The following is a 26,494-nucleotide window of genomic DNA, read 5'->3' as shown; positions in this document are numbered from 1 at the left end:
GGCTTCTTCCTTTCTAGAACTGCACAGTCTACAACGACACCACCATGGTGTGCTATGCTCCCTCCATTGACAACCCAGTCCGGAGTCCTCCAGAGTTTGGTGATCGCCCAGATGAAATTGGTTTTGTCATGGATAATGTCCAGGCCTTGCTGATCATCAACAAAACCAGCTTTGTCTATTACCCAGACCCTGTGTTTGAGTCTCTCCCCTCTGGAATGCTGGAGCTCAAGCCAAGCTCTCCACTCATCCTCAAGGTAATGCTACCCCCAGCCCCATTATTGCAGCTGTGCATAAGCTACCCCACCTAGCATAACTAGGGTCGTTACTTCTGCCCCATTCTTGGCATACTTGGATGATTCTCGCCCCCTGCTCACACCTTTCTGCTGACTCCTAGCCTTCACTGCCAGTACAGCATGGAAGAGAAATCAGATGGAGTAGAAGGAACTAGTTTTCTACTCACAAATGTGGTCTTCACAACCTGTCTTTGTTTGGTGTTAAATGAGCTGAACTGAAAAAAACCCCCCACACAATCTATACATTTGTTTGAAAGGAGAGACTTGGCAGTCCCTACAGCAGAAGCACTGCCAAATTCTGGTAGTTTTTCCAATATTACAGGGAGAGGAAAACTATATTATAGGAAGAGGCATGAAGCCATAGAATGAGAAACAGGAGATCCTCGTTATAATTCTTCTATCTTATAATACTTATGAGTTGACTCCAACCTTGCTGGTCTGCTCCCTTCAACTTAAAATTGTCTTGAGCACACTTGTCACATATTCTTGGATCCGTTGAGTGGTGTTTCTTTTCATTAAGCTAAGAAATCCTTACACTAATGGTGTGCTACAGTAGGCTTCACACCTTGTTCCTGCAAGACTGTAGAGAGGAGAAAAATTGATTGTGTTACAGTGGAAAAGGCAGGGAAAGTGATGCAAATGTTAGCAAATATTCTCTCTCCTATTGAGCATTTTGTCACCCATTGGTCACTTCTGTTCAACTAAGGATAGTTTGAGGCTGCTTTTGGACCACTTTTTAAGCCGCATAATGTGGATTGAGATGTTGCTCCTTTTGCCCCCTGATCTACAGAACAGAACTGAATGAAAAGATGTCTCTCCTTGTGGGTTAGAAGGCTGAGAGTCTGCTGGTAAACCCAGTGTTATTTTTGTTTCTTTTTTAAGGGCCGCAACCTGCTTCCTCCAGCACCTGGAAATTCCCGGCTAAACTACACGGTGCTAATTGGCGATACTCCCTGTGCTCTTACGGTTTCTGAGACCCAGCTTCTCTGCGAGTCACCCAATCTCACAGGACAGCACAAAGTGACGGTAAAGCGAGCCAGGCGTGGCCTTTGTTTCTTTTCAGTCTTGCTTTGACAGCCTTGTACTATTCACTGGGTGCTCATTATTTTTCCTCCTGGAAGAGCCCTGTGCAGTCCGGGTTGCAAAGAATGTGGAACACATTCCGCTTTTTAATCTTTTCGCTCTCTCCCACCTATTCCCAAATCCAGATCCTGCTGTTGGGAAATATGTTCTCTGTCAGCAGCCGCTCAATACACATCCAGTTTCCGTGCACCAAACCAACCTTGTAAATACACCCACAAAGGTTGCTAGCCTGAAAAGAAAGTTTACTAGCCTGCTAGGGGTTGGCAGAGGAGAACCAGTCCGTCCTGCAGCAGCTTCCCTGGCAGCCCATTTAGTTTCTCTGTTGGGCATAAAAAAGGGATGGAACACTCCATCCTTCCTCTGCCTGAATTGAACACTTACCTGCCTTCAGTTACTTATCACTTTGCACATGGCTTGTGCATAAATACAACGTCACGCCAGACTATATTATGCATGCTATTAATGCAATTTTTATGTGATTAATTTGCATGTTTGTAATCTCTCTGTTTGAGGCAGCATCAGAGTAGGAAATCTTGGCAGACCGAAGGAAAGAAATCCAGATTTTGAGATTTGGAGTGGATGATGATTTTTTGGATCTCAGTGTTTGGTGTTCTGCAGGTGGGACTTCAAAGATCTAGAAGGCTTTTAGAAAGAGAGAGATAGAGATAGAGATAGAGATAGAGATAGAGATAGAGATAGAGATAGAGATAGAGATAGAGATAGAGATATGAATGAATGAGAGAAACTATTCCAATTCATATAAAAACCTTTCTGTGGGCCCTTTGTGCCCCATTTCTGATTCCTTCATGAGTTCATCTGTAACAAAGCTTTTAATGCTGCTCTTGGGTGTCAGTTGAGCCAGTTGCACAGGGTTCAGAGGGATGTACAAATTCCAGTGGTTTCTGTTCCATTATAGAGCTTGTGTCTGGATGGTATAGTTGCGCTGGAGTGCATGGATCAGTGCTCTCTTTCTCTTCTCTCCTGTGGTCCCTTTTCATGAATAGACTTCACTGAGCCCTCTTTTCTACCATTTCACAAATGGTGTTCATCATAATGAGCTAGCAACATGCCAGCTTTTCCTTAGCGCTTACTGCTGTTACTTCCACTAAACACTTAGCACCACTGCTAGTGAACATGCAAGGGCATGTTTTGCCTGTGGGCCACTGTTCTTGAAAATTTCATTTTTACCCTTCAGCTGGGCCTCTCTCTTTCGGTGGAGGTAAAGTAAGCTCATGATTGTATATTTTGAATTGTTCTGAATACCACCATTTGGTAGCCAAGCCCAAAACCAAAAGTCCTGTTGGGATGCATTTTGGCTTGCCTGCTGATGAAATTCAGTGTGTGATGATTGATAATATTGTCATTTATCCATTTTAGATCCCTAAGTAGTAGCAGTTGCCAGGGCATTGTCCTGTCCACCTCTGTTTAGTTCCATCCTTATTTCAGACATTGTGGTACAGTAGACTGCAGTGTTTAGCTGGTGATATTGTGAGGTTTAGCTGCTGATAACAATTGCAGTGTTTAGCTGGTGAATTATCATGATGTTGAAAATCAAATATCGCCTAGCCCTTACACACATTGTGAGTTGTGATACATTGTCCGCTAAAATATTATGAAACTATTTTCACAATGTGAACGTCAAACCGGTGTTGGATATTGATATATCGCCCAGCTCCATAACACTCCCTGCCTGGTGCCCCGTCCTCATATTTTGGATGCCTCCAACTAACTGTCACGATTACTTGCTCATTTATTTCCATTGACTTTAGAAGGGGAGTGATTTATTTTTTTAAAAAAAAGAACCTTGAGGAATTCAATTTTTGTGACTTCTGGTGTGAACTGACCTCCTAGACTTATGTGCTGACTGGGGCGTAAAATGTCCTCTGGATTTCACACTTGTCTGAATTTTGCGATGTAGTTCTTGATTCAAGAAATGGAATGAAGTGCAGTTAAAAATATGTATGTTGGGGTAAAATGCATTTATAAATGCATACATTGAGATAGAATATATGTTTAAATATGTACTTCGATATAAAATGCACATTTGACTTTTCATTTTTTTAAAAAACAGATTAAAGCAGAAGCAGGACAAAACGGACTCATGAATGGGTTAAGCAGGATTAGTTGCACATTAGACTGCGGCACAGCAGTTCTGACTCACTCAGGGGCTCAGTGTGGCCTTGGGTGTTTGAAAGGGACCCAAAATGTTTCTTACTCCAGGCACCTCATCCATCAGGGAATGCACTTTGCATCCCATCTGTTATTACAACGCTTTGTGAATGAGACATCAAACTTGCTGCCTGCTCAGCAACATACCAGCCTGTTCCTGCATCCCATCAAATCCCTTTGCAATGCTTTGAACAGGCAATGTGAGACTTAACCCTGCACTGCTTGGCCATTGTCCTTCTCCACTTAGGCATTTGCTTCCCTCTGATGGCTGCAGTCAGTGCTACCTAGAAGATGCTTGGGATGTGGGTAGCTAGGCAGGAGTAACCATTACTATGACTGGCAGAGAGGCCCCCCCCCCCCGCTTGTTCAACAATCAGTGAACTACCCAATGTGGCAATTGTCTCTTTCTTATTAATATTAAAATTTCTGCAGCTCTGAAGTTGGCAGCTATTCGCTTACCTCATGATTACAAGGTGGTAGCAGTGGGCACCAGCTTGAAATACTTCACGCCTTGGTAACATTCTCAGCGCCAAGTAGCTTGCTATTAAACCGTTTTCAGGGGTAGCAGGCAATGGGCAAAACATTCCCCTTCCTGCCCGTTCCTGGAAGGCCTCATCTATGCTGGATTCTCTGTATATGCTGGCAGAGAACCACGTCTAAGAATCTCTTCTCATTTGACATTTTATACTTGCGTTCTGATACCTGAATATGAGAGGGGCATACTGTTTGCCTTGGTTCTGAATGGTGCATGTTTTAAAATTAATTTATTGAAAAGCAGTTTGAATTGCCATTTGCTGTAACACTGTTGAGAGCTTGCACAGACCATGTGCCCTCTGAGCCCCTGTGTAGGAATTGGGTCTTGCAGCTTGAGGGAACTGCTTCCTTGGCAGCTTTTCTCGGCATGGTGCATGGGCACCTTTGGGAGGATGGAAAGGATATAAATTCAGAAAATAAGAATGTCCTCCCCTGGCATTTTTCATCCTGTTATGCCCAACAGCCAAGAGTGCCTTGGGATCTTTGCCATTCCCTTAATAATTACTATGACAATAACCCACTGCTCAGTTCTTTCACCTTCATCACACTCCCAAAAAGGAGGAATTCCAAAATGCCCAATTTCAGAAACTACCCAAGTCCCTTATTTCATTATAATTGATGTTGGAAAGCAATTCCCCATCTCTAGCAAGTGGATGGGAATATAAAAGTCCTTTTTGGCAGGAAGGTGTGAGCTAATATATATCTCCTCTCTCTCTCTCTCTCTCTCTCTCTCTCTCTCTCTCTCTCTCAGATCAAGGCTGGGGGCTTTGAATTCTCCCCAGGGATGCTGCAGATCTATTCAGACAACTTGTTGACCCTGCCAGCCATTATTGGAATTGGTGGGGGTGGGGGTCTTCTCTTACTCATCATCATCATCGTCCTCATTGCATACAAGCGGAAATCCCGAGATGCTGACCGCACCCTCAAACGTCTACAGCTGCAGATGGACAACTTGGAATCCCGCGTGGCCTTGGAGTGCAAGGAAGGTGTGAATGATGGGCCCGGGGTTTTTTTCTTTTTCTTTTTCATAGCTCTGCTACTTACCAGTCTGTTACTTCCCATTAAATCCCACCCCTTGAGAGAGATTTTTTTCCTGATTTTTGGGGCCGCACCAGTTTCTAAAGTCCTTCATTTACTCCATATACATTTTTAAACAACGATAGCAGCAATGCCATTGTTGAAAGCAGTGTTTCTCAAACTTGGGTCTCCAAGTTGGACTACAGCTCCCACAATTCCTGATCACTAGTCTGGCTAGCTAGGGATGATGGGAGTTGTAGTCCAACAACAGCTGGAGACCCAAGTTGGAAAAACACTGGTTTAAGGAAAAAGCAGAGGGGGAATCTTACCATAAAATGCAACAAGCTTTGCCACCATTTCGGGCAATTAGGAAAATGGGTTCATAATTCCACAGGTGGAGATGAACTTTCCCCGTACCCTCTACTTCCTTCCTCCTAGTCTCTCCCCACATGGGTTTTTCTTCCAACTGAGCTCACTTCCAGTATCTGAACTTGGCAAAGGAGAAAAGCAGCTGGGTGGGAGGCAGACTGTGGGAGAGAGGTGGAAGTGGGTGCCAATACCCCCCATTGGTGTACTCCTTTTGCTCTGAAACAAAACAAAACAACCCTCTCCCACCACATAATGTATGATTGGCACATCTGAGTTTGAAGAAAGAGACCCACTGGTTTCACAGGTAGTTTGACTGTCCCATTATATTCCTCCGCTAGTGGGATCTCATCCAATTCGTTTCTGTAATCTAGGTGATTGGGAGGCTCACCAAAACTCACTCCCTTATGGCAATGTTATATTTGCAAGCTGTTACTATGTGGAACAATCCAGTTGGATGGAACATCTCCTTGCCAGCACCATATAGTCCCAGCTGGCACTGGCAATGAAGCAATGCATAGATTGAAACCTCCATGTTGAACATTCTGTACAATAGAAAGCCTCTGTTGGAGACTTTCAGAAAATGGCTTTGAAGGCACATGGTCCATTTTCTGTTGCTTGAAGCTGCAGAGGTTTGGCTCTGTCAGATGCCTGGATAGGAGGCCACCTGGGAACCACGTAAGCCTCTCTAAGCTTTTTGGAGGAATTAACTGTGAAATAACAACCAACATACAATTGGGCAGATCCATATGATTGCAACTTGGGTTGACTTCACCCCCATGTGGAGCACTGTTGTAGAAGTTCCCTTCCTGCCAGCAGCCTCCCACTTGATTGAACCTTGCCTGAGAATTCGTACTAAGCAATTAGTTTCATCTCTAAGCTTTAATGAGACGGGACCTGCCCTGCTCATAAAGTATCCTAATTACCTACGAAGTGGTATCATTAACCAACAATCACAAAAATCCTTGCTATGTTTGCAAGATGTTGGAGAAAATTGCCCACTTACCAGTGCTTTGTTCGTGCTGCCTTCCCTGCCCAAAATACGAAAACCTGGCACATAGATTTCTTTGGCCAGTGTGGTGTATGGATGTGCTAAATTAGGATCAGGAAGGCACATGTTTAGAGATCTTGCTTAGCCATATAACTCACCGAGTGACCTTGGGTCAGTTATTACCTCTCTGGTGAGCTTACAAGATTGTAAAAGGGGTGTGGGGGGAACTTTGTTCATCACCCCAAACTCCTTGGAGGAACAGCAGGACAGAATGTAGGTAATAACAATAATAGAACTAGAATCTGACCACTATTGATTTCACCATCATTAATGCCCTCCTCTGGGTTGTCGTCGTAATATCGCAGGTTAGTGTGCTTGTATGCCACCGTCCTTTGGAGTGAAGGTCAGATTTGGCCAGTACTGGCCAACCTTTTTGCCGCTCCCCCATCTAAGCAGTATATTTGAGTATGGGAAGGAACCCTATCTGAGCAAGTTGACTGAAGCACAACAGGTTTTATGCTCCGCTTAGCGTGTCCATGGCTCACTCTGACGCTAAGGCTGTGCCTCCATCTCTGGTGCTTCTGCAAAACTGGTCCCTTATTCATGGGTTGTCCTTTTGGGGAGAGACAGAGGGGTCAAGTGAAGCAGTTTTATTGGAGGTGGTAGATTTTTATTTGGCGCAGTTTGAAGGAAGTTAGCGAGGTTTCAAGAGGAAAAGTTTTAAAGGGAGAGAGAAGCCTGCCTGCAAAAGGCTGTGGGTCTCTCATTACGTGACAGACAGATGCTGAGAAATTGGACAGAATGCTGCTTCTGATCCTGCTGATAAAACCTAATTGCCCATTATCGCCACAAGCCAGTGCCTGGGGCTGTGACCCTGCCAACTCCAAGTTGGCCCAGAGGCTGCGACAGAAGCAGGCACCTAAAATGAGATAATAAAAAAAGAGGAAAGGGGGGGGGGAATAGCCCTGTAGATAGAAATAGTGACAGAGAGGATTGTAGAGGGAGGGGGGAGCATGTGGAGGAGATTTCGCCTTGTCTTCCACAGCTGGCAGATAAAAGGATCTGCTTTTAATTAAAAGCTGCAATATCTTCTCTGCCTTTTCTCTTTTCTAGTCCCACTAGTTACAGATAAGATAGTGTGCCTTTCAAGCTGACAGTTTGTTTTTTCTCATCAAACTGATCAGCCTACAGCCCTCTGCCGCTTCTAGCTTCCTTTTTAAAGTGCCATTAATTTGATTTCTCTCCCCCCCTCCCACATCCCCCCCTATAAACTCTCACTTGTACAGCACTGGAACCTATGCACAAACAACCTGCTTCCTCTTGTAGGTGCCATTAAAGGTGCAGGATGCCATTTCTCCTCTGGCATGCTCCTCCCAGCAAAGCCAACTGCTATAGGACTTGTGAGATGTGAAATCAGAACACAGGGAGGACATTCCTGTGACATAGAACTGTTTCCTCTAGCCCAAGGCTTCCTTTAAAAAAATAAAAAATTCTGCCGGCATTTTGTCATTCTCCATCTCTTTTTATGTGTGCAGCCACAAAGGTAGTCTTATGCCAAAACACCAGCCTCCAGGCCTTTTACCTGCCTGCCACCTATGCTTCAGTATCATGGAACTGGACTAGAGGGCACAAGAGAGATCCCTTCTGGTTTCTTTTCTGTAAATTGGGTCTTGGTTCTCTTCTCTGCTGTCACTTCATAACTTTGGAGGAAGCCATTGTATCTTTGTGCTGCGTTTTTTCTTCTGTCTCTTTAGTGGGGGGCAAGAAGCTTCTGATGTAATGTTTGTTTAATTTTCTTTTCCTTAAATAAAGTTGGGGATATTGTTTTAACTAGCCATGGCCTTTTAACACTAGACTATATTGGCCAAGATTAGGCCTGCAGGCTATTCCCTGGCCAGTTGGGAGCTGATGCATATAGGCTTCTTGTTTAATCTGATCTTTCCTTCCCAGCTTTTGCCGAGCTGCAGACAGACATCCATGAGCTGACCAATGACTTGGATGGAGCCGGCATCCCCTTCTTGGATTATCGCACCTATGCCATGAGGGTCCTCTTCCCGGGAATAGAAGACCACCCTGTGCTGAAGGAAATGGAGGTGTGGTAATGTGTGTATGTGTGTCTGCTTGGATAACATTTCAGCTTGGCTTACATTTGCCTTCCTGAGCTTTGTGAGTTTATGCCTGTGGGGAGGAGGGATTCTTGCTGCTGCAGTCTTCTCTGAGTCTTCTCTCCTGTTTCACAAGGAGCTGAAGTGTCTGGGGTCTGGGTTTATTGGTGGCTTAGGCTAGACTGATGACCTTAAAGCAAGACAGCTTCACCACTTCCCACCACCCACAGGATTTGATTCTCTTTAGAGAGGGCACATTGAAGATTCTGCTGCTTATATAAGCTTAGGGGGTTGTTTGTTTTGACCTCAAGTGTGTCTTGGAGAGTTTTTCAGCAGGATAACTGTGCTGTTGTGTCCATCATTAACTGTTCATGGTGTATTTTTATTTGACTAAAAAGTGAACAACCACTAAAAATGTGAGGGAGACTTATCTGAGATAGTTCCCCAAATGCTGGCTCATAGGACCCTTTTTTCAGAATGGGGGGGGGGAATTTCCAAACTGCTAGGAGCTAGGTATAAAGAGAATAATGGGGAAACATTGATTCATGGGTGCGATGCACATTAGGGAGTCAGACTGACTGGGAGATCCAGGAATAAAAATAATATTCTATTGAGCTTTCCCCAGTTGTTGCCATTTCTTATAGCACGCTGAACAAAAGAACAAGTTTGAAATTCTCATTTCATTCATTCTCACAGCAACCTTACGAAGTAAGTCACTGTCATCCCAGTTTTACAAAATGGGAATTGAGCCTGACCAAGGCCACCTAGCAAGCGAATGGCTGCAGCAAGATTAGAGCATTCATCTCCAGCAACCATAACTGAACCAGCTACACTGGTGCATTCCTACTATTGCTGCTGGTCCTCTTTCACTAAATTCCAGAGCAAGGAGACATCAGTTCTGCTCATTTTTCCTTTAGTTGCCCTGAGAATAACTGAAGTATTGTGCCTGTGCCTGAGCATTGCAGTTGCAGAAAGATGTTGCTTGACAGCAAGTAAGAGAAAGACGGTGTTGCTGTTGTTCTTTAGGTTGTTATGGATAGGTTAAATGGGGCAAGAGCAGAGTGAGCCGTATGTAATATGGCTAAGCATTGAAGATAGGCAGCAAAGTTGTTGCTAGAGGCAGATCCAAGTAGATAGGATTTTTCAATGAGTAGGAGCAGAATGAAAACGAATAAAAGCAAATAAGAGCAGAGACATTTTCCTGACAGCAAAATCTATCAGGGTGTGGGAAAGTCTCTTGATTGAATTGATGGCATCGCTGTCGTTTGGCACGCTGAAAAATAGACTGGGCAAATTGTTTGGAAATATCTGTACAGCACTGGGCTGTTCTGTACTGCACAGCGGGGCGTTGCTGCTTTGTGCCATTTTCATTTCAGTGCTTCTGCTTCTGTGACATGAACTGCACCGCTACTTCGTATCTCCTTTGCAAGCTCACTGTGCTGGTCTTTATTACCTATGCGGTCTCAGAATGAGCCTGTGCTTTGCATGTGGGTAATGTTGTGTGTGTGTGCAAAATATCTCAGAAATAACTTCAGCTTCTTGAGAGCCAATGACCCGGTCAGTTGCCTCTGGTGTTTGTGTTGCTCTGTCTTGAGGCCCTCACTGACAGGTCCATCCTTTCTTTGCAGACAAAATGTGTGTGTGTGTGTGTGTGTGTGTGTGTGTTTGTGTGGTACATCTCTAACCAAATGCTCTCTCACTCTATGGAGAACTTTTTCTGAGAGGCACAGTTTGTGTTTATCTTCAATGCTCTGCACACTTGGTTGGATCTTCACATATTGATTGATTGCATGTGGCTGTGTACTTCCCCTTTGATGTGATTTAAGCACACACACGTGGACCAGAGGGGCTACCACTGTAACTGAGATAGATGGCTGTAGTTCTGAGGTGTTATCTCTGTAGAAGGAAAATGTACAATGGTGCTGCCATCTCTGTAACATTGAAGGTCAATGAAGGTCTAGTATCTCATAATGCTGAAACCTGTGGCCATATTGAGCAGCTGGGTAGTGGGAGATTCAAGATAGCATATGTTATGTGAATAAATACTTTGTCTATCAAAAGATTTGATGGCCACCAACTTAGATTGCATTAAGGGGGTACTAGGCAGATTTGTGGGGCAAGGAGGTAAGGCAGTTGATGGCTGCTGGTTGTGGTTGCTCTATTCTGACTCCAAGATCAGAAGCAGTATGCCTCTGAATGCCAGTTGCTGCCGAATAATAGTGGGAGAGGACTATTGCCATTATATGCTGCTTGTGGGCCTCCCACAGGCATCTGGCTGGGCACTGGGGGAGAATCCGGATGCTGGAGTAGATAGGCTTTTGATCTGATCTCTCAAGTCCTTAATAAAAGGGCCAACATGCTGGCAAGGCATACATTTCCACATGCTGGTCAGAATGATTTTTGGGTCACTGCTGCGTGGCTACCATGCTCACTGACATTAATATCAATATTTATATTAATATCACTGCTACTGTCATTTTCTGCAGCACTTGGTTTATTCAATTGGGCTTGTTTGATGCATGACCAGCCGCACATTTCCAAGAGACTTGTCTGACATCATCAGATTCCCTGGCTCCATTTCCCCCAGTGTGGCCTCTCCCTTTCCTTCCCCCCATACCGACTCCTCCTCCCTTTGCCAGCCCTTACAATGTCCGCTTAATTTAGTACAAGCAATTGTGCAAAAATTGGCTTTACGTTTTCCTGTATAACAAGGATGTTTTTGATTGGAGAAGTGAGGGGTGGCCTTAACTTCCCCTCACTGCTGACCTCACAGAGTAATTAATGTTGACGCAGGATTCGTAACATATTTGGGAGAAGTAATCAGCTCCAGAACACGATGCAGTTATTAATTACAGAGAATCAAGCACTTGTCAGTGCAAGTGCACAGGTTGCTCACTGTAGCTGAGCACAGTCCGGTGCTTCTGTGATCTAGTCTTCCCCAGTTGTGGGCCTGCCATCAGGTCTTCTCGCCGTGGTCCTCCAGTTTAAGAAGCTGTTGGATGCTTTTAGCTCTCCAGCACAGGGAAGGTGTTGCTTTGGGTAAAGAGGAAAGGCCTCCGTTGTGAGGATTTCACATTGAAAATAGCAGACCATTTACAAAATCAACGTATCTGAAATAAATATGGATTGCCTCTTCATTCAGTTATTATAGATTAAAGTTCTCATTAAACCTTTTGGGACACATTTCCATTGCTCTGTTGCTTCTGGTGTTTGTGGCCTTTGTCTTGCTCATTCAGTAGGGATTAATGGAGTCGAATAGGCTTTATCTATGATTTTGTTCAGTTAGTCAAGGTGGACTTCCATTAATTCATCCTGTGTTTATAGGAGCCTTCTCACTAACCAATGTTAATCTGTGGCGTTTAAAAAAACCACCACGCTCTTTAAAATGCTCTTAGGCATGGTGGGGGAAACCTTCTGTTTTGCTACTCTTTAATCTGTCCTCCACTTATAATTTCTGGTGGAATGTACATCAAATATGTGAAGTCAATTAATAATACCCTTCATTTTTGCTTTGAAAGAAAAAGTTTCTGCCCTTGTAATTAAAGGGATTCCACTTGAAATGTAAAAACCAGTATCTGCGAAGGAGTCCTAGTGATTGTAGTCTGCTATCACCACTACCCCTAGTTTCCAGTTAGGCTTTCCTGCTCATGTATCCCAATTGACTTTCATCTATCCAAGCATCACCTGCTAATATATCACCACTTACCATTCCAAAAAAACCTGCCCCAACTCAGCTGTTGTTTTTAGACTAAAGCATGTTGCAGCAAATATTGGCTTTTTTGGGGGGGGGGTATGTTCATGACTTTTATTAAGTTGCCAATTTTTTTTGGAGCACAGAATGTGAGTTACCTGGGTGACAGATTTGGGAGGCACAAATTTAGAGTCCTGCCGTTATGCCTAGTTGGACTGTGTGAATTGAAAAGCGACGCCGTTAGGTTCAAGGCATACACGATCTGTGTAAAAATGATTGTGTGTAAAGCCCCTTATGAGTTTGAGAAAGCAAAAGTGAGAAAAGTAAGTCGCAGTTAATTTCATGGCATGTGGATTCTGGTTGTGTGTGCATGCTGGCAATGTGGAGGGGGAGAATAGCAACAGAGTGATGGGCAGTTTCATAGGTCCATTTCACGTTTTTGCTATATATTAATGCTGGTCAGTAGCAAGTGGTTACCTTGGAAAAGTATTGCTTCCCCATCTTAACTTGTACCAGAACGTGTATCCTTTGTGGATTTTCAGATTCCGTCTGCAAGGGTAGCCTGAAATCTAAGCATCTGAATCTGAGAGTTCTGCTTCTATCCTCTCTGGAATGTGCTGGAGGTTTTTTGGCCCATCTGTGTTTCAAGCTCTTGGCTGTTGCTTTGTTGTGATCGCACTCTGCCTGTCATTACCTCCTTAATGATCGAGGGGGAAGAGAGTGAGAGAGGGGGCACACAGCAGCCAGGAGACAGGGACTTTAAATTACTGGTACAAGGATAAGGTGAAAACAAAACAAATGAACCACAAACCTTCCAAACACTGGCAAATGGGAGACTCTGGAGAACAGTGCACCCATTTTAAGAAGTTCCTTCTGTTTCCATCTTTCCTCATTATTGGAGTTTGGTGTGCTTACTCCATGCATGAATCCCTGAAATCCTGATGAGTAGCATTCCCATTATTTACAATTTTTTATTATTAAATCTGGATAAATTGGGATGACTTTAGAGTGTGGAACAGTCCTCTTGGAAAAGGAAATGGAAGCATTGCCCCATAGGCTAGATCTGGCAGATCTTTGAAACTGCAGTGCATAATCAGGTATATATGTTCAAAGAACTAATTAAACAGAGGACACGCAAGGCTTTCCCAGCTGTAATTTTAATTTCAGAGAAACCATATATGTTTGGTTGGTAAAATGAAATTACAAGAGGGAAAACCCTGTATTAAATATAACTGGCATGGCTTTTTTTAAAAAAAAGACTGATATGATGTGTTTGTAATCTTTTTGTTTGTGATCTTAATTAGAATGAGTTTAGTGCTAGGTATTGCAAATGACTAGGAAGGAGTAGGCACTGTGTGCCCCCCCCAATTTCCCTTCCCCACTCCATGTGCACTCATATAATAATAATAATAATAATAATAATAATAATAATAATATCCAGAGCCAATCATAGGGCTGTCATTAGCACTTTTTCTTATCTTTGGGGTTGTTATTTCACTGCTTTTGTGCAAATTTAAAGCCTTGATTAAATGCTTAATTCTTTTTTGGTCATTTGCCTTTGCTAAAGATTGCACAAAAAGGAGAAGAGCAACGGAGTAAGGGAGTGGGGTTTCCGAGTTGTAGATGGTAAGCCAAGCCTGCTGAGATCATTTATGTGACAGATGTTTTGTGCTGCTGCTGCTGCTGCTGCTGCTGCAGTCACCACCACCCTGCTCTATTTGTAGCATGCAATTCTGATAAGATCGCTTATGTAGGACAGGACCAATTTCCGAGCTTATCAAGTGTCGCTGACTTTAGAAGCTGAGCACACAGCCCAGTTAGGAGGAACCTGCCATCTGATCCTCCCTTCATGGCTTCTGGGAGAGTGAAGGGCTTTGCTTTATTTTGATCACTGAAAGTACAGGGCAGTGGCCTTGCACAAAACCGTCTGTGAAATCTACCACGAATGGAGCATTAGGCAGCCCTGCACACTCAGATCCTGGCTAGTAAGAGCCAAAGCAGTGCTGGTTGAAAGACACTTGTGCCTTCTCCCCCCCAACAGCTACTCCTCTCTCCCATCTCTTTGTTCTTAAACATAAAGAACTCTGGAGGGGTGAGAAGGAAGTCACTTTGTGGGAAAACTTGGAATGGAGTGAAGTGGAGAGAAGAAACAGTATAACCAGGCATAGCTGTTGGGCTTTAGTTACATATGTCTGAGTGTCCTTTGGAGGTAGGCTATGGGAGGTAGTTTGGACGTTCAGAAGGTGAGGGGATTTTAGGAATATACATTTGGCTTCTGAATCTTCACTTCTGTAAAATCTGGTGCTGGGGGTGTCTCTAGAAATATGGCTGGCTTGTGTGTCTGAAATTCCTCCTCCTTCTGAATTGACCTGCAGATTATCCAATTATTGCCTGCTGGGCTTATGTTGACATGTGTTTTTTTTCTAGACATTAGGAAGCAAGGAAAAAACCCATGTTTCAAACTGTGAGCATTTAGTTTTCAATGACAACCTTCAGTAGCTGCTGGTGAGAGCCATTGATTGGAGACGATAATTCCAATATGTGCATACTTAAAAAAAAAAAAAGAAGATCTTAAAACATATCCTGCAGCATTGACCATTCTGTTTGCTCTTCTTCTCCCCATTTCCCTCCCCCTGCACAGTATGCAAGACTACCCAAATGCAGGAATACTTCCTGTGATACTCTCAGATCTAGCGTTAACTAACCTCATCAATGCAGATTCTTCTACTTTTATCATTATCATATATCACCACCTGTACACAAGACCTTAAAGGAGGATTGATCAACCTAGAGGTACCATTGGACTTTAGCTCCCAGCAGCCCTAGGCAACATGACCAGTGAGCAAGAATGATGGGAGCCTAGCCCAACAACATATATAGGACCACAGGTTCCAAACTCCAGCTTTACAAAGTGACATAAGCAAAAGAAAAGTCTCTGCCCAGAGAAGCTAACAGTCTGACTTTAAATAAGGGTCCATTTTAGTTTTGTCCTGGACTTCTTGGGGGGCGGGGATCTGTAGATGGAGATTCAAGACAGAGGATATTGTTAACGAAGAAATAGAGTTACTTGTTTCCTGAGTATGGGGCACTAAAGCACCTAAGCAATCTCTGTAGACCAGATGCCCTGATCAGATTTAGTCATTAATTATCTGCTTTATGGCTAGGGAGGCACTGAGATCCACTTTGGGATGTAGAGGTGCTCTGACCAGCAAATCTGAGGACAACTCAGCAGCTGCAGGAGCAGAATATATGTGGGAGAGGAGGAAATGCCCTTTCCTGATTATTATTATTATTTTTTTTTTTAAAAAACGCCACTCAAAACAAAACCAGGCATGCTTCAAATGGCATCACTAATCTCAGGGACAGACGGTAACATTTAAGACCATATGCAGAAAGTGCAAAAGATCAGAATTTCCTGTGGGGACAGCTTGGTACACTCAGATCTATCCAGGAAGAATTTGGCTGTTACTCTCCAGCCAAGCCCAGCATTTTGGCAACTTTTCTTATGGGAAAAAAAAAGGATGCCCAACTGAATTCTCTGTTTCTTATAATAAAACCAATGAGACTCGTGTGTGCACAGGATGGAAAAGAGTATGTATTATATATACTCATCCTCCCATGGAGATATTCTCTATGTATCTTACATAGTAGGTTTGCAAGCACTGTAAAAGGGAGAAAAATAAAGTATCATTCATATATATATATATATATGTGTGTGTGTGTGTATTTGATGCAAGTCAGTCGAAAATTGGTTGATATGTACGTGTTTGACATTAGATCCACAGAGTGCAGAAGCCAAAGAATTACTTTTATATGGCAAGGTGGAGTGGGAGACAACCCCATTGCCTTGGAAGCATCCAGAATGGCGATTATTGGTCAAAGCAGTTGTACAGGATGGATACGGGATGCAACAGACTTTTGAAAGGACTTGCACATTATTGCTTTATCCTCTAAATCATCACTAAATGGTGATGGCTGGAAAGAAACTCTCCCCAAACGGCAATTCTCAATAATTAGAATGTGGGAGGACAGAGAAGACAGTTCTCACTTTTAAAGTGAATTTTCCTGGTTGCTGCTAAAGTCCACTGACTGTTGGGACAGCAGGTTTTATCTGTTTTGCTAAGTACTCGTGACCCTGAGGTCCCTGTTCGTGGCCTTTTGAAATACCGAGTCAAAGGAACTCTTAAGATAAGCCTCTGGACCTGAATCTAATGAAGTTTTCCCTCCCTCAGGTCCAGGCAAACGTGGAGAAGTCTTTGAGCCTCTTTGGACAGCTCTTGAACAAAAAGCACTTCCTGTTGACCTTCATTCGCACTTTGGAGGCACAGCGCAGCTTCTCCATGAGGGATCGGGGCAACGTGGCCTCTTTAATCATGACAGCGCTGCAGGGTGAGATGGAGTATGCCACTGGGGTGCTCAAGCAGCTTCTCTCAGACTTGATCGAAAAGAACTTGGAGAGCAAGAACCATCCAAAACTGCTCTTGAGGAGGTGAGCATTTCTCTCGGAACGTGTTCAAGTGTCTTTGTGAGTTTTTGCTGAGGCAAGCTTTGGTGTTATACAGAACTTGACCTGGAGGAGGGCAGCGGGAATGTGAATGACTCACAGACTTGCCCTTTTCATACTTCACCCTTTACATATTATATTCTAATATAATGTAAGATAGCCTTTGCCACCCTTGTACCTTCCACATGTTTCGACGACAACTCCCCTCAGGCCTAGCCATGTTTGCTGAGGCTGATATGAGTGGTCATCCAAAACATCTAGGAGAAGCAGGTTGGCAAAGGATGATATAGGATGATGAGCCCTCGCAGGCTATCATGAGATGTAGTTCTATAGACCAGGGAGGGCAGAAGGAAGACCTCCTGCTAGATCTCTGAGTGAGATGCGGTACATCAACATGGATTTCTGACTCCTGGTTTTTTAACAGTAGCAGCAACAAAAGGAATTTTCCCACCTAAATTTGGTTGCTGAAATGAATTAAAATTAAGCAGAAGTGGACTTTTATGTGGAAAAAAGCTGAACTTGGTTCAATTCTGCTACCAATAGTAAATTCAATGGCTCAGAGGCACCCTGGTCTTTCATTCTTATGTACGTCTTTTGCATCTGGCCCCGGCTGGTAGATATTGAGGTTCTGGGGGAGAAACAAAAGTAGATTCAACAAGCCTACCTTTACTGTAGACTACTAGTATTTTAAATTTCTTGAACTCACAATATTACTCCTGTGTCATGTGGCAAAGAAATAGTCATTATTTTCTGCTGCAGAGCAGCTTAGAGGAGTTCAGTGGACAGAGGAAGATAAGTGCCTTGCCCGTGTCAAGGAGCTTGCAAATAATTTGATAAGGGAGTCAGTGCTAAAGTAGTTTGGATCTTACTCTGTAAACAGGTCTATGCATATTTTACGATTCTGTGCTCAGACCTTGCAAGGAAATAAATTGTTATTAGGTGGAAAATTCAATAACCCAAGAATCTTCCCCCTCTCCCTTCTGTCTTTAAAAAAATAATAAGAAAATTGAAGCCATCAAGGTTTCAGATATGGGCTTGAGGGTGTGTGGGCAACACATGGTAAGAGCTTAGAAACCAGAGGTGGGTCTTTGCCTTTAAATGTTTCTTCTACACAGCTTTATTTTGTGAGTCAGATAATCAAACCATTGGGGGGAACAGCCTCCTGCCTTGGAATTAGATGCATAGTAGAGAGAATTTGTTTGTTTCAGAACTCAGTAGATGTCCTATTTCTGTGTTTTAGCTTAAGAACAGTCTCACTCTGTGAGAGCTGGCATCATTTTAAAATCCGAGTGCTAGAAATGGCAGCTGTTTCATTAATTAAAACTACTTATCACTGAAGGTTTAATGTAGATTTTTGCCACTTCTCTCTGCACCCTGCATTACTTCCACTCTCACTGGCAGTATCCTTGCATCCTTGGCTGCCGACCGCAGCAAGTCATTGCCTGTATTCTTGCATCTCAACCAGCAGTCTGTCCCACAAACCCTGCATTTTACAAATCTCGTAAATGCTCCTGGATGGTCCTGAGGTTGTTAATAGCAAATTCTTTCACCCTACTTCCAAAATGACTATGGGCCTTCTCCTGTTGCCCCTTAAACACTATCTGATGTTTTGAATGGATGGCATCAGGAGCAGGCTTCTTTGCTCGTGGGTCCAAGAGAGAGGTGTTCTCTTCCTATTCGCTTTTGCATTGGGCTCTACCTTCCCTTGTCGTTACCTTCCAATCATTTCTTCAGGGCAGATCCACACCACTCCTCCCAGGTGATTGTTGGGATGGGTTAATGTCAGAGCCCAGCAGATTTTCTTAAGCAAAGAGCCTCAAAACAGGTGAGGGAAGAGTGTGAGCCAGGGGCAGCGTTCCAGCTCCACTCTGCATCTGCTCTGCTCCATCAATTTTTAAATGGTAGCTAGATAGGTCTCCTGTATCACAGGCCAATGAATATTGAAAGAAACACCAGCTGCAGAACCAGTGCAATTATTAAACATACACCACGGTGTCTGTCGCTGTGCTTCCCCTTCTTTGTCCTTTAGCAATCCAGTCCTTGAAAAGTTGTTCCTAATGAAAGCCAATATTTAGAATAACAGCATATTAAGAAAATATATTTAAGATTCCTTATCTGATCATGGGCCATTTGGAACAGTGTGGTGCCAAAGACACAAATGAATATCCTTTCAGAGTGTTCAGCCTAGGATTAGGTCCAATTCACACTTTACAGAGAAGTTGCACATGCTGTGTATATACTTGTTTTTGCACTAGACACCATTAGCACATGAAGGGAAGATGCATATCTGTATGCAGGCAATGAACATGTGCCTGAGATGAGTTCCTTTGCCAGCATCTCCCCACTGCATATTCCTGCATGTTTGAAAATGTGCTTTACATGTCATGTTGGTGTACCTGTGGCAAACAGAACTGCCACGTGCAGTGTAAAACTGAGAGGGTCTGTAATACCCTTGTTAGGTAAATGAGCTCAGGAGCCAAAGGTTGGTGACTTAAGAGAATATAGTGTGTGAATTAGCTCTTATTGCGAGTCTAGTCGTGGTGGATATAGCGAAATCTATCTAAAAACGGAGGGAATTTTCAAATGCGCAGTGAACTGAGCAGGAATTTGAACTTAGATCTTCCGGATCCTAGTTCAATACTTTAACCATCTTTTTTCTTTTCTTCTTTGCGATCACTCGTAGCCGAGTAAGATTGTCTTCCATAGACACGGTTTTAACAATGAGTCCGTAAGTGACTGGAGGCCAATTCTGGACCCACACGTCCTTCCACAGTGGGGACATTGGTTTCCAGGTGGGAGTTGATCACAGTGTGGATTTGCCAAGCGTGCCTTCCTCCTAGCATGTTTCTCCTTTGCATCCTGAGTTTGAGTGTCTTCAAAGCCCATGACACCTTTGGTAAAGGCTGTTCTCCAACTGGAGCGCTCGTAGGCCAGTGTTTCACAGTTGTCAGTGTTTATACTACATTTTTTTTAGATTTGCCTTGAGACAGTCTTTAAACCTCTTTTGTTGATCACCAGCATTACGCTTTCCATTTTTAAGTTCAGAATAGAGTAGTTGCTTTGGAAGACAATCATCTGGCATCCGCACAACATGACCAGTCCAACAAAGTTGATGTTGAAGAATCATTACTTCAACACTGGTGATCTTTGCTTCATCCAATACACTGACATTAGTTCACCTGTCTTCCCAAGTGATGTGTAAAATTTTTTGGAGACACTGTTGATGGAATCTTTCGAGGAGTTGGAGATGGCATTTATAAGTGGTCCATGTTTCACAAGCAGATAGTAAGGTTGGTAGTACAATAGCTTTGTAAACAAGCATTTTGCTTTCCCTGCAAATGCCCTGGTCCACAAACACTCTGCACTTCAATCGGGAGAAAGCTGCACTAGCAGAGCTCAGGCGATGCAGGATTTCGGCATCAATGTTGGCCCTTGTGGAAAGATAACTGCCTAGGTAGGAGAAGTGGTTGACATTTTCCAATGTTACACCATTGAGTTGGATTTGTGGTGCTGCAGAGGGGTTATTTTGTACTTGTTGGTGCAGCACTTTGGTTTTTTGGATGTTGAGTGATAGGCCAAGCTTTTCGTAAGCTTCTGCAAAGATATTTAGGATGGTCTGGAGGTTATCCTCTGAGCGTGCGCACACTACGTTGTCATCAGCATACCGAAGCTCTGTGATGGAAGTTACTGTAACCTTACTCTTTGCTTTCAGCCTGCTCAGATTGAAGAGCTTTCCATCTGTTCGATATATGATTTCTACTCTGGTGGGGAGTTTCCCTTCAACAAAGTGTAGGATCATGGCAATGAAAATAATGAATAGAGTTGGGGCAATAACACAACCCTATTTAACACCTGAGCCCACTGTGAATGGTTCACTTTGAGAGCCATTGTTATATGTGATTGTTGCTGTCATATTTTCATGGAGGAGCCGAATGATGTTTACAAATTTTTCTGGGTAGCGAATTTTCAGAAAGACAGTCCACAGGGCATTACGATTTACAGTGTCAAAAGCCTTAGTCAAGTCAATAAACGCCATTATAGCACACTTGTTCCTATAGGGTTGTCACTTTCAGAACATAAGGCAGACCCACACACTGTTTGATCCATCAACCAGAACACAGCCTGCTGCCGAAGGCAGGCTGCAGCAGCAGGAGATTAACTGGGTAATGGACTGCATTTAGCTTGTTGGGTCACAAGTTGTGCAGGCCTCAGTTTTTATGGGAAAGTGAAAGAAAAGGTTTATGGGCATTGATAATGTGCTTCCTCGTGCAAGCACAGATCTGCTCTTCTAGGAAAACAAAATCAGGGAAACTCTCCATTTAATCAGAGCAGAAGGTGAAAATCGGCAGCAATTATATTTGAGCCGACTATGTGAGAAATAAGAAAAAATAAATTTTAGGGACGCGGGTGGCGCTGTTGTCTAAACCACTGAGCCTCTTGGGCTTGCCGATCAGAAGGTCGGTGTTTCGAATCTCTGTGACGGGGTGAGCTCCTGTTGCCCAGTCCCAGCTCCTGCCAACCTAGCAGTTCGAAAGCACGCCCAAAAGTGCAAGTAGATAAATAGGTACCGCTGCGGCAGGCAGGTAAACAGCGTTCCTGTGCGCTGCTCTGGTGTCGGTGTTCCGTTGCACCAGAAGCGGCTTAGTCATGCTCGCCACATGACCCGGAAAAACTGTCTGCGGAACGGACAAACATCAGCTCCCTCGGCCAATAAAGTGAGATGAGCGCCGCAACCCCAGAGTCATTCGTGACTGGACTTGACTGTCAGGGGTCCCTTTACCGGTTTTTTAGACTGCATCAACAACAGGCAAGGTGGTTTCTCTCAAAGCAATCTGCAGTAATTAAGTCTTCCCTCCTGCCTGATACTCCCATTGTTTCATGGGAATTCCACTCAAAATCTGTGCAGCTTTTGGTGGGATTTTGATTGTTTTGGTTTTGCTATTTTCAATAACACCCCATAGCCCCTCCCTTCTGCTCCCTTATAGCAATGAGGAGGCAGTTTCCTCCTTGAGGTCATTAGCGTCGCTTGTACTTTTGTGAGCATTTGAATACGAAATAACTGATCTGATGATTAATAGATGGAGCAGCCAAAAAGGCATAAATAAAGAATTTCAATCAGAGCCACCTGCATATTTTTCTCCATTTTAAGGAAGAAATGTGCATAGTTTTAAATATTGTTTGATAAGTATGTTAAGGTGAATCTTAATTTTTGTATCAGAGCAATGTTTTCATCGGTATGAGCTGATGAATAGTGAAGGCAGTCAACACAGACTCAATTCTTACAGCCCTGTCTCTGTATACTAATCTGCTCATGTCTCTGGTGATCAAGCCCTGAGCCTCCACCAGCAGCTCTCTCTGTCTGCCTACAACTCTCTACGGTTTCAGTCGTATCTTCTTCCCAGCTCTCCCTTTGGCCTTGGCCTTGATCTCCTCATTCTGGGCTCCTTCTGCTTTGAAATACTTTGGCTTTGTGTGTGTGTGTGTGTGAGAGAGAGAGAGAGAGAGAGAGAGAGGGAGAGAGAGAGAGAGAGAGAGAGAGAGAGAGAGAGAGAGAGAGAGGCTGATGTGAATAGGAAAATATATTGAAACTTCCTTCCTTTCTGCCGTCCCCCAGTTTGCCATGTGATGTGCTTTAGACTGGAACTCTTCCTTCCTAGATGACAATGTCTTTAGTCATGGACAAAAAGCAACACAATGATCATATAATGAGAACATACATTCTGGAAATGCAAGAAGGTTCACTTGCAGTTAAATGCAATTACTAAGCATCTGCAGTCTGGAGTAGTATGTATAAATATAAAATCCAAATCTTATATTGTCAGTATATAATAGCACATCAATGGGAAGCTAGTATGACGCCCTGTTTCTTTGCAATATATCCACTGATATATTGACATATGAATAATTCATTTTTTGTTATATTCAGCGGTTTCTCCAACTCATGCAGACATTGGGAACTTGGCAAACCCCAGAATCGCAAGAGTTTTAGTTTTCCATTAAATGTCAGTATTCCAATATACACTGCTGCAGATCCTCATGATGTCACTACATTGATCTGTTTAACATGGTCCCACACTCAGACGGAGGGAAGCGAGACTCCTTAGCTCTTTCTTAGCATATCTCTGTCCTGTCAAGTATTATGGTGTGCTAGAAATGATAAGTGAGAAACAAGTGCAATAAAACCAAGCCTCTCAGATACAGATAAATGTTGGGCTCTTTTTATCCCACCTTTCTCACAATACTAAAGAGGAGGAAGAAGCTTTTCATTGATCACACTCTCTCACATGCAGTGGAATTTATATAAATTGCTCTCCCCATATTTTGCTGTAATAGAAACCCATGACTGCTGTGGATGGGACAGGCATTTGAATTGCAGGTTAGAGATGTAAAGAATAAAACAAAAACCCTGTTGGAAAAAAATTGCAACATATTCTAGACTCATTCATGTGAGTCGAAGCTGAAATTGGATGTAGACCTCCCTTCCACAACCTATTGCAAGAAAACAAACAAAACCCATCTTAATATTTCAATTGGGGTATAATCAATGACAAGAGGCAACTCAGCTCACTACTAGACCAGACCAGAGATTGCAATGATGCTTGGCAGCATTGTCTAAGCATCATTTAAGCTTCTGGAGGCTGTCTTCCTTGGTGGGGAATAAGCTGGGCCAGTTGCTCTTCCCCCCTGCCCCAATTTTGGAAATACTATATGTTCCTCTTTTCCTTTTTAAGGGGAGGCAATGTCTACCACCTGGTTTTGGAGTTGGTCAGTGTGAGCTCTGTCATGGATGCTTTAGCTGAGATTCTTGCATTGCAGGGGGTTGGAGTAGGTCACCTTTGGGATCCCTTCCAACTCTACAGTTCTGTGATTCTATGTTCAATTATGTATGGCTGTTACAGAGTACTTTACAGCTGAGATTATTCACTGATATACAAAAGTATTTAAAAATAGTTCAGAGTTTTCTTGCCTTTCCCAGCTATTGCTCTCCTACAAAATGTTAACTGGGAAGCTTTGTGAATTCCATTAAACTCAATGAAAATACAGATCCTTGAACTCTTTAGAAATGTGGAGCAAGGGCCAGAAGATGATTCTGGGGAGCAGTCTCTGGAGATTTGCTGATGGAGGTTGGGTCAACTCTTTTTCTGTAGCTGTATTTTTATTGCTGTGGCCAGCAGGAGTCCAGGTTTTACTCTAATGAGCTCTGTGGGGGCAAAGTGGGATTGGCTGTTGCCAGGACTATCTTTAGATTTTGTCATGGCAACCCCCGTGTTCTGGCTACCTTCCTCTTTGCTTTGAGGTTCCTGCCTTTCATGGTTTGACCTTTAAAGCCTTTAAGAGAAAAAGCAAAAGGATCTGAGACTTTGAGAAAAGATCAGAGGCCTCTGATTTTTCCTGTTCTCACACTTACTCCCTACCTCCCCTACAGGACTGAGTCGGTGGCTGAAAAAATGCTGACAAATTGGTTCACGTTCCTTCTGTACAAGTTCTTAAAGGTAAGAGTGGATCATCTTGTTAACCATGTAGAATGAGGCTGGGGAAAAGATTTGGGTGCTTGATTTGTAAGAACCATTGCTTGTGCCTTGGGAATCGGGAACACCAAGGTTTGGGAGGGCTGGTTCCACATTTGGTATACCCCAATTTTCTGCAAAACTAAGCTAACAATTGTTACCAGTCTTTCTATTCTTTGCTATCACCACGTGAACTTCTAGATAACATTTAGAGAACTTGGATGTGTTTAGAAGTCACTCTGATGCACTGTTCCACTCACTTTCCTGATATCCCCAACCCTTTCCCCCCTTCATGATAAACCAGTTTGGTGCAGAGGTGGGTTAATGGTTTTAGGGAGGTGCTGATAGAAGGAGGGACTGAACTGCTGAAGGATGATGGAACAGCGTAAACAATTGAATTCCCTACATGGAAGGGAAACAAAAAAAACTGCAATTGTCATTGTTCAACCAGAATTGTTGTGGCACTGAATTACAGTATTTCCCAGGATCTCAGTGGAGGTGGCATGGCTGCAGCTGCATTAAGTTGGTGCAAGGTTCCCTCCCCGCCCATTACAGCTCATTAGTATGTAGCTCATTTCTTCCTTTGGTCTTGTCTGCTGGAGAAAAATCAGTAGGCACAAACAGATTCAGGTACATTCCGTGGAGGTAAAACCTGCAGGCCCTGCCTAGCCCCGAGTTACGAGCTGCTGCACCATGGATGAATTATGGCTGCCATTGCCTGGCACTGCTGTGGCCCATGTGTCAGGGGAGCTATAGTTTACCCACACTCCAGAAGGAAACCCAGGTTAATGACAGTTACATAGACCTGTTTGTCAGTCAAAAGTGATGTTTCACTGGGATCTTGCCAGACTTTCACTCAGCAAGTCATTGTGGCGCAGAGCTGTTTTTCATGGGATACCAATCCCTCATTAAGATAAAGAAAGCTTGAATTGTTTCCAAGCAAGTTGAGAGCTATGCAGAGACTGCAAGTGATCGGCCACTGAGAGGTGATTTATGTTATCGCTTACATGCACTTCGTGCTTTGCCTCTGTCTAGGGACGTCCCATATCTATAAACGTATATCGCTACTGTAGAGCATATATCACTTTGCAAGGATGTAAGGAGAACAGTGCTTTGTTGCTGTTTAAACATTTTTTCTTAAAACCCAGCTCTGTATATCCTTGTTTCGGTGTACTGTCTAATCGCCATTGTGTTAAGTTAGTCCTATAGACTACAATGTTTACTTAATTCTAGCTACAGCTCTTGCATGACTTTGGGATTTGGCAGGGGCCAGGTGAGGGAATAATTTAGGAGAGCTCAGGTGGTGAAGTCATGGAATACATGAGTTTGTTGGGAGAAAGGCTAGAAATGGAAGGAACCCATTCCTAATATACTGCTGCCTCTGCCACAGACTCTCAGCTGTAGAGGCTGCCTGAAGCTTGGGATGGGGTTTGGCTCCTTTCCAACACCAAGGGATTCTGTAGCCAGAAGCTTTTTTATTTTTGCAGCTCTTCTGCAGAAGCCTCAAAATTCTGCAATAGCCTACTCTTTAAGCAAGGGTTGTGGATCATGCTTTGCATGAGAAAGGTCCCGTGTTCAATTCGCAGCATCTCCAGGTATGACTGAGAAGAAGCCCTGCCTGAAACCCGGAGGAGCTGCTGCTGGTCAGACAGTTCTGAGATAGATAGACCAATGACTTGACTCAGGCAACCTCGTATATTAGTATCTTTACTGGGTCTGTGACAGTACAATAAAGATAATAATTATTGAATTTATATTCTAGAGTTTTTAGGAGATCCCTGTTCCCTTCACAGAACTTAACCTTCAGCCAGGGATCTCTGGGAGTTGTAGCTCTGCGAGGGGAACAGGGGGTCTCAGCTCTCAGCATCTTTAATAAACGGCACTACCCAGGATTCTTTGGGGGAAGCCATGACTGTTAAAGTGTTATCGTAGTGCTTTAAATGTATGGTGCAGATGTAGCCTTAGCCTTAGCCTTAAATGTAGAGTTCCTATATAGCCATGACCAAGAGAAGGCTCCATGTAGTGTTTCAAGCAAAGGTGCGCAAGTTTTTGAGAATGTGGTGCTGTGTGGTCTGGTCTGGAAATACACCTCAAGCTGTGTGTAGGAGACACCGGGAGCCCATGTGGTGCTTTAAAAAACCCTAAAAAACCTCTCTCCTTCAAAAATATCTCTGTGCACTGAGCTCCTGGAATAGATAAATTGCATTCCAAGCTGGATAAAGGAAGGGTTGAC

At 43.5% G+C, this 26,494-nt stretch overlaps 1 protein-coding gene across 6 annotated transcripts in view; it reads left to right on the top strand.

Annotated features, from left to right (window-relative positions):
* Nucleotides 1-26,494, top strand: part of PLXNA1 (plexin A1) — a 300,883-nt gene that overhangs the window by 238,105 nt on the left and 36,284 nt on the right. For all 6 annotated transcript variants that reach the window (XM_083602755.1, XM_083602754.1, XM_083602757.1 and 3 more), the window contains exons 18-23: nucleotides 18-254; nucleotides 1,176-1,319; nucleotides 4,831-5,065; nucleotides 8,404-8,546; nucleotides 16,482-16,738; nucleotides 24,180-24,246. In XM_083602755.1, the coding sequence (XP_083458881.1) occupies nucleotides 18-254; nucleotides 1,176-1,319; nucleotides 4,831-5,065; nucleotides 8,404-8,546; nucleotides 16,482-16,738; nucleotides 24,180-24,246 (1,083 nt within the window). The remainder of the gene's footprint in view (nucleotides 1-17; nucleotides 255-1,175; nucleotides 1,320-4,830; nucleotides 5,066-8,403; nucleotides 8,547-16,481; nucleotides 16,739-24,179; nucleotides 24,247-26,494) is intronic.

The sequence above is a fragment of the Podarcis filfolensis genome, assembly GCF_964270895.1.
Source record: "Podarcis filfolensis genome assembly, chromosome: 2".
NCBI lineage: Eukaryota > Metazoa > Chordata > Lepidosauria > Squamata > Lacertidae > Podarcis > Podarcis filfolensis.
This window is presented reverse-complemented; position numbering and strand designations above follow the sequence as displayed.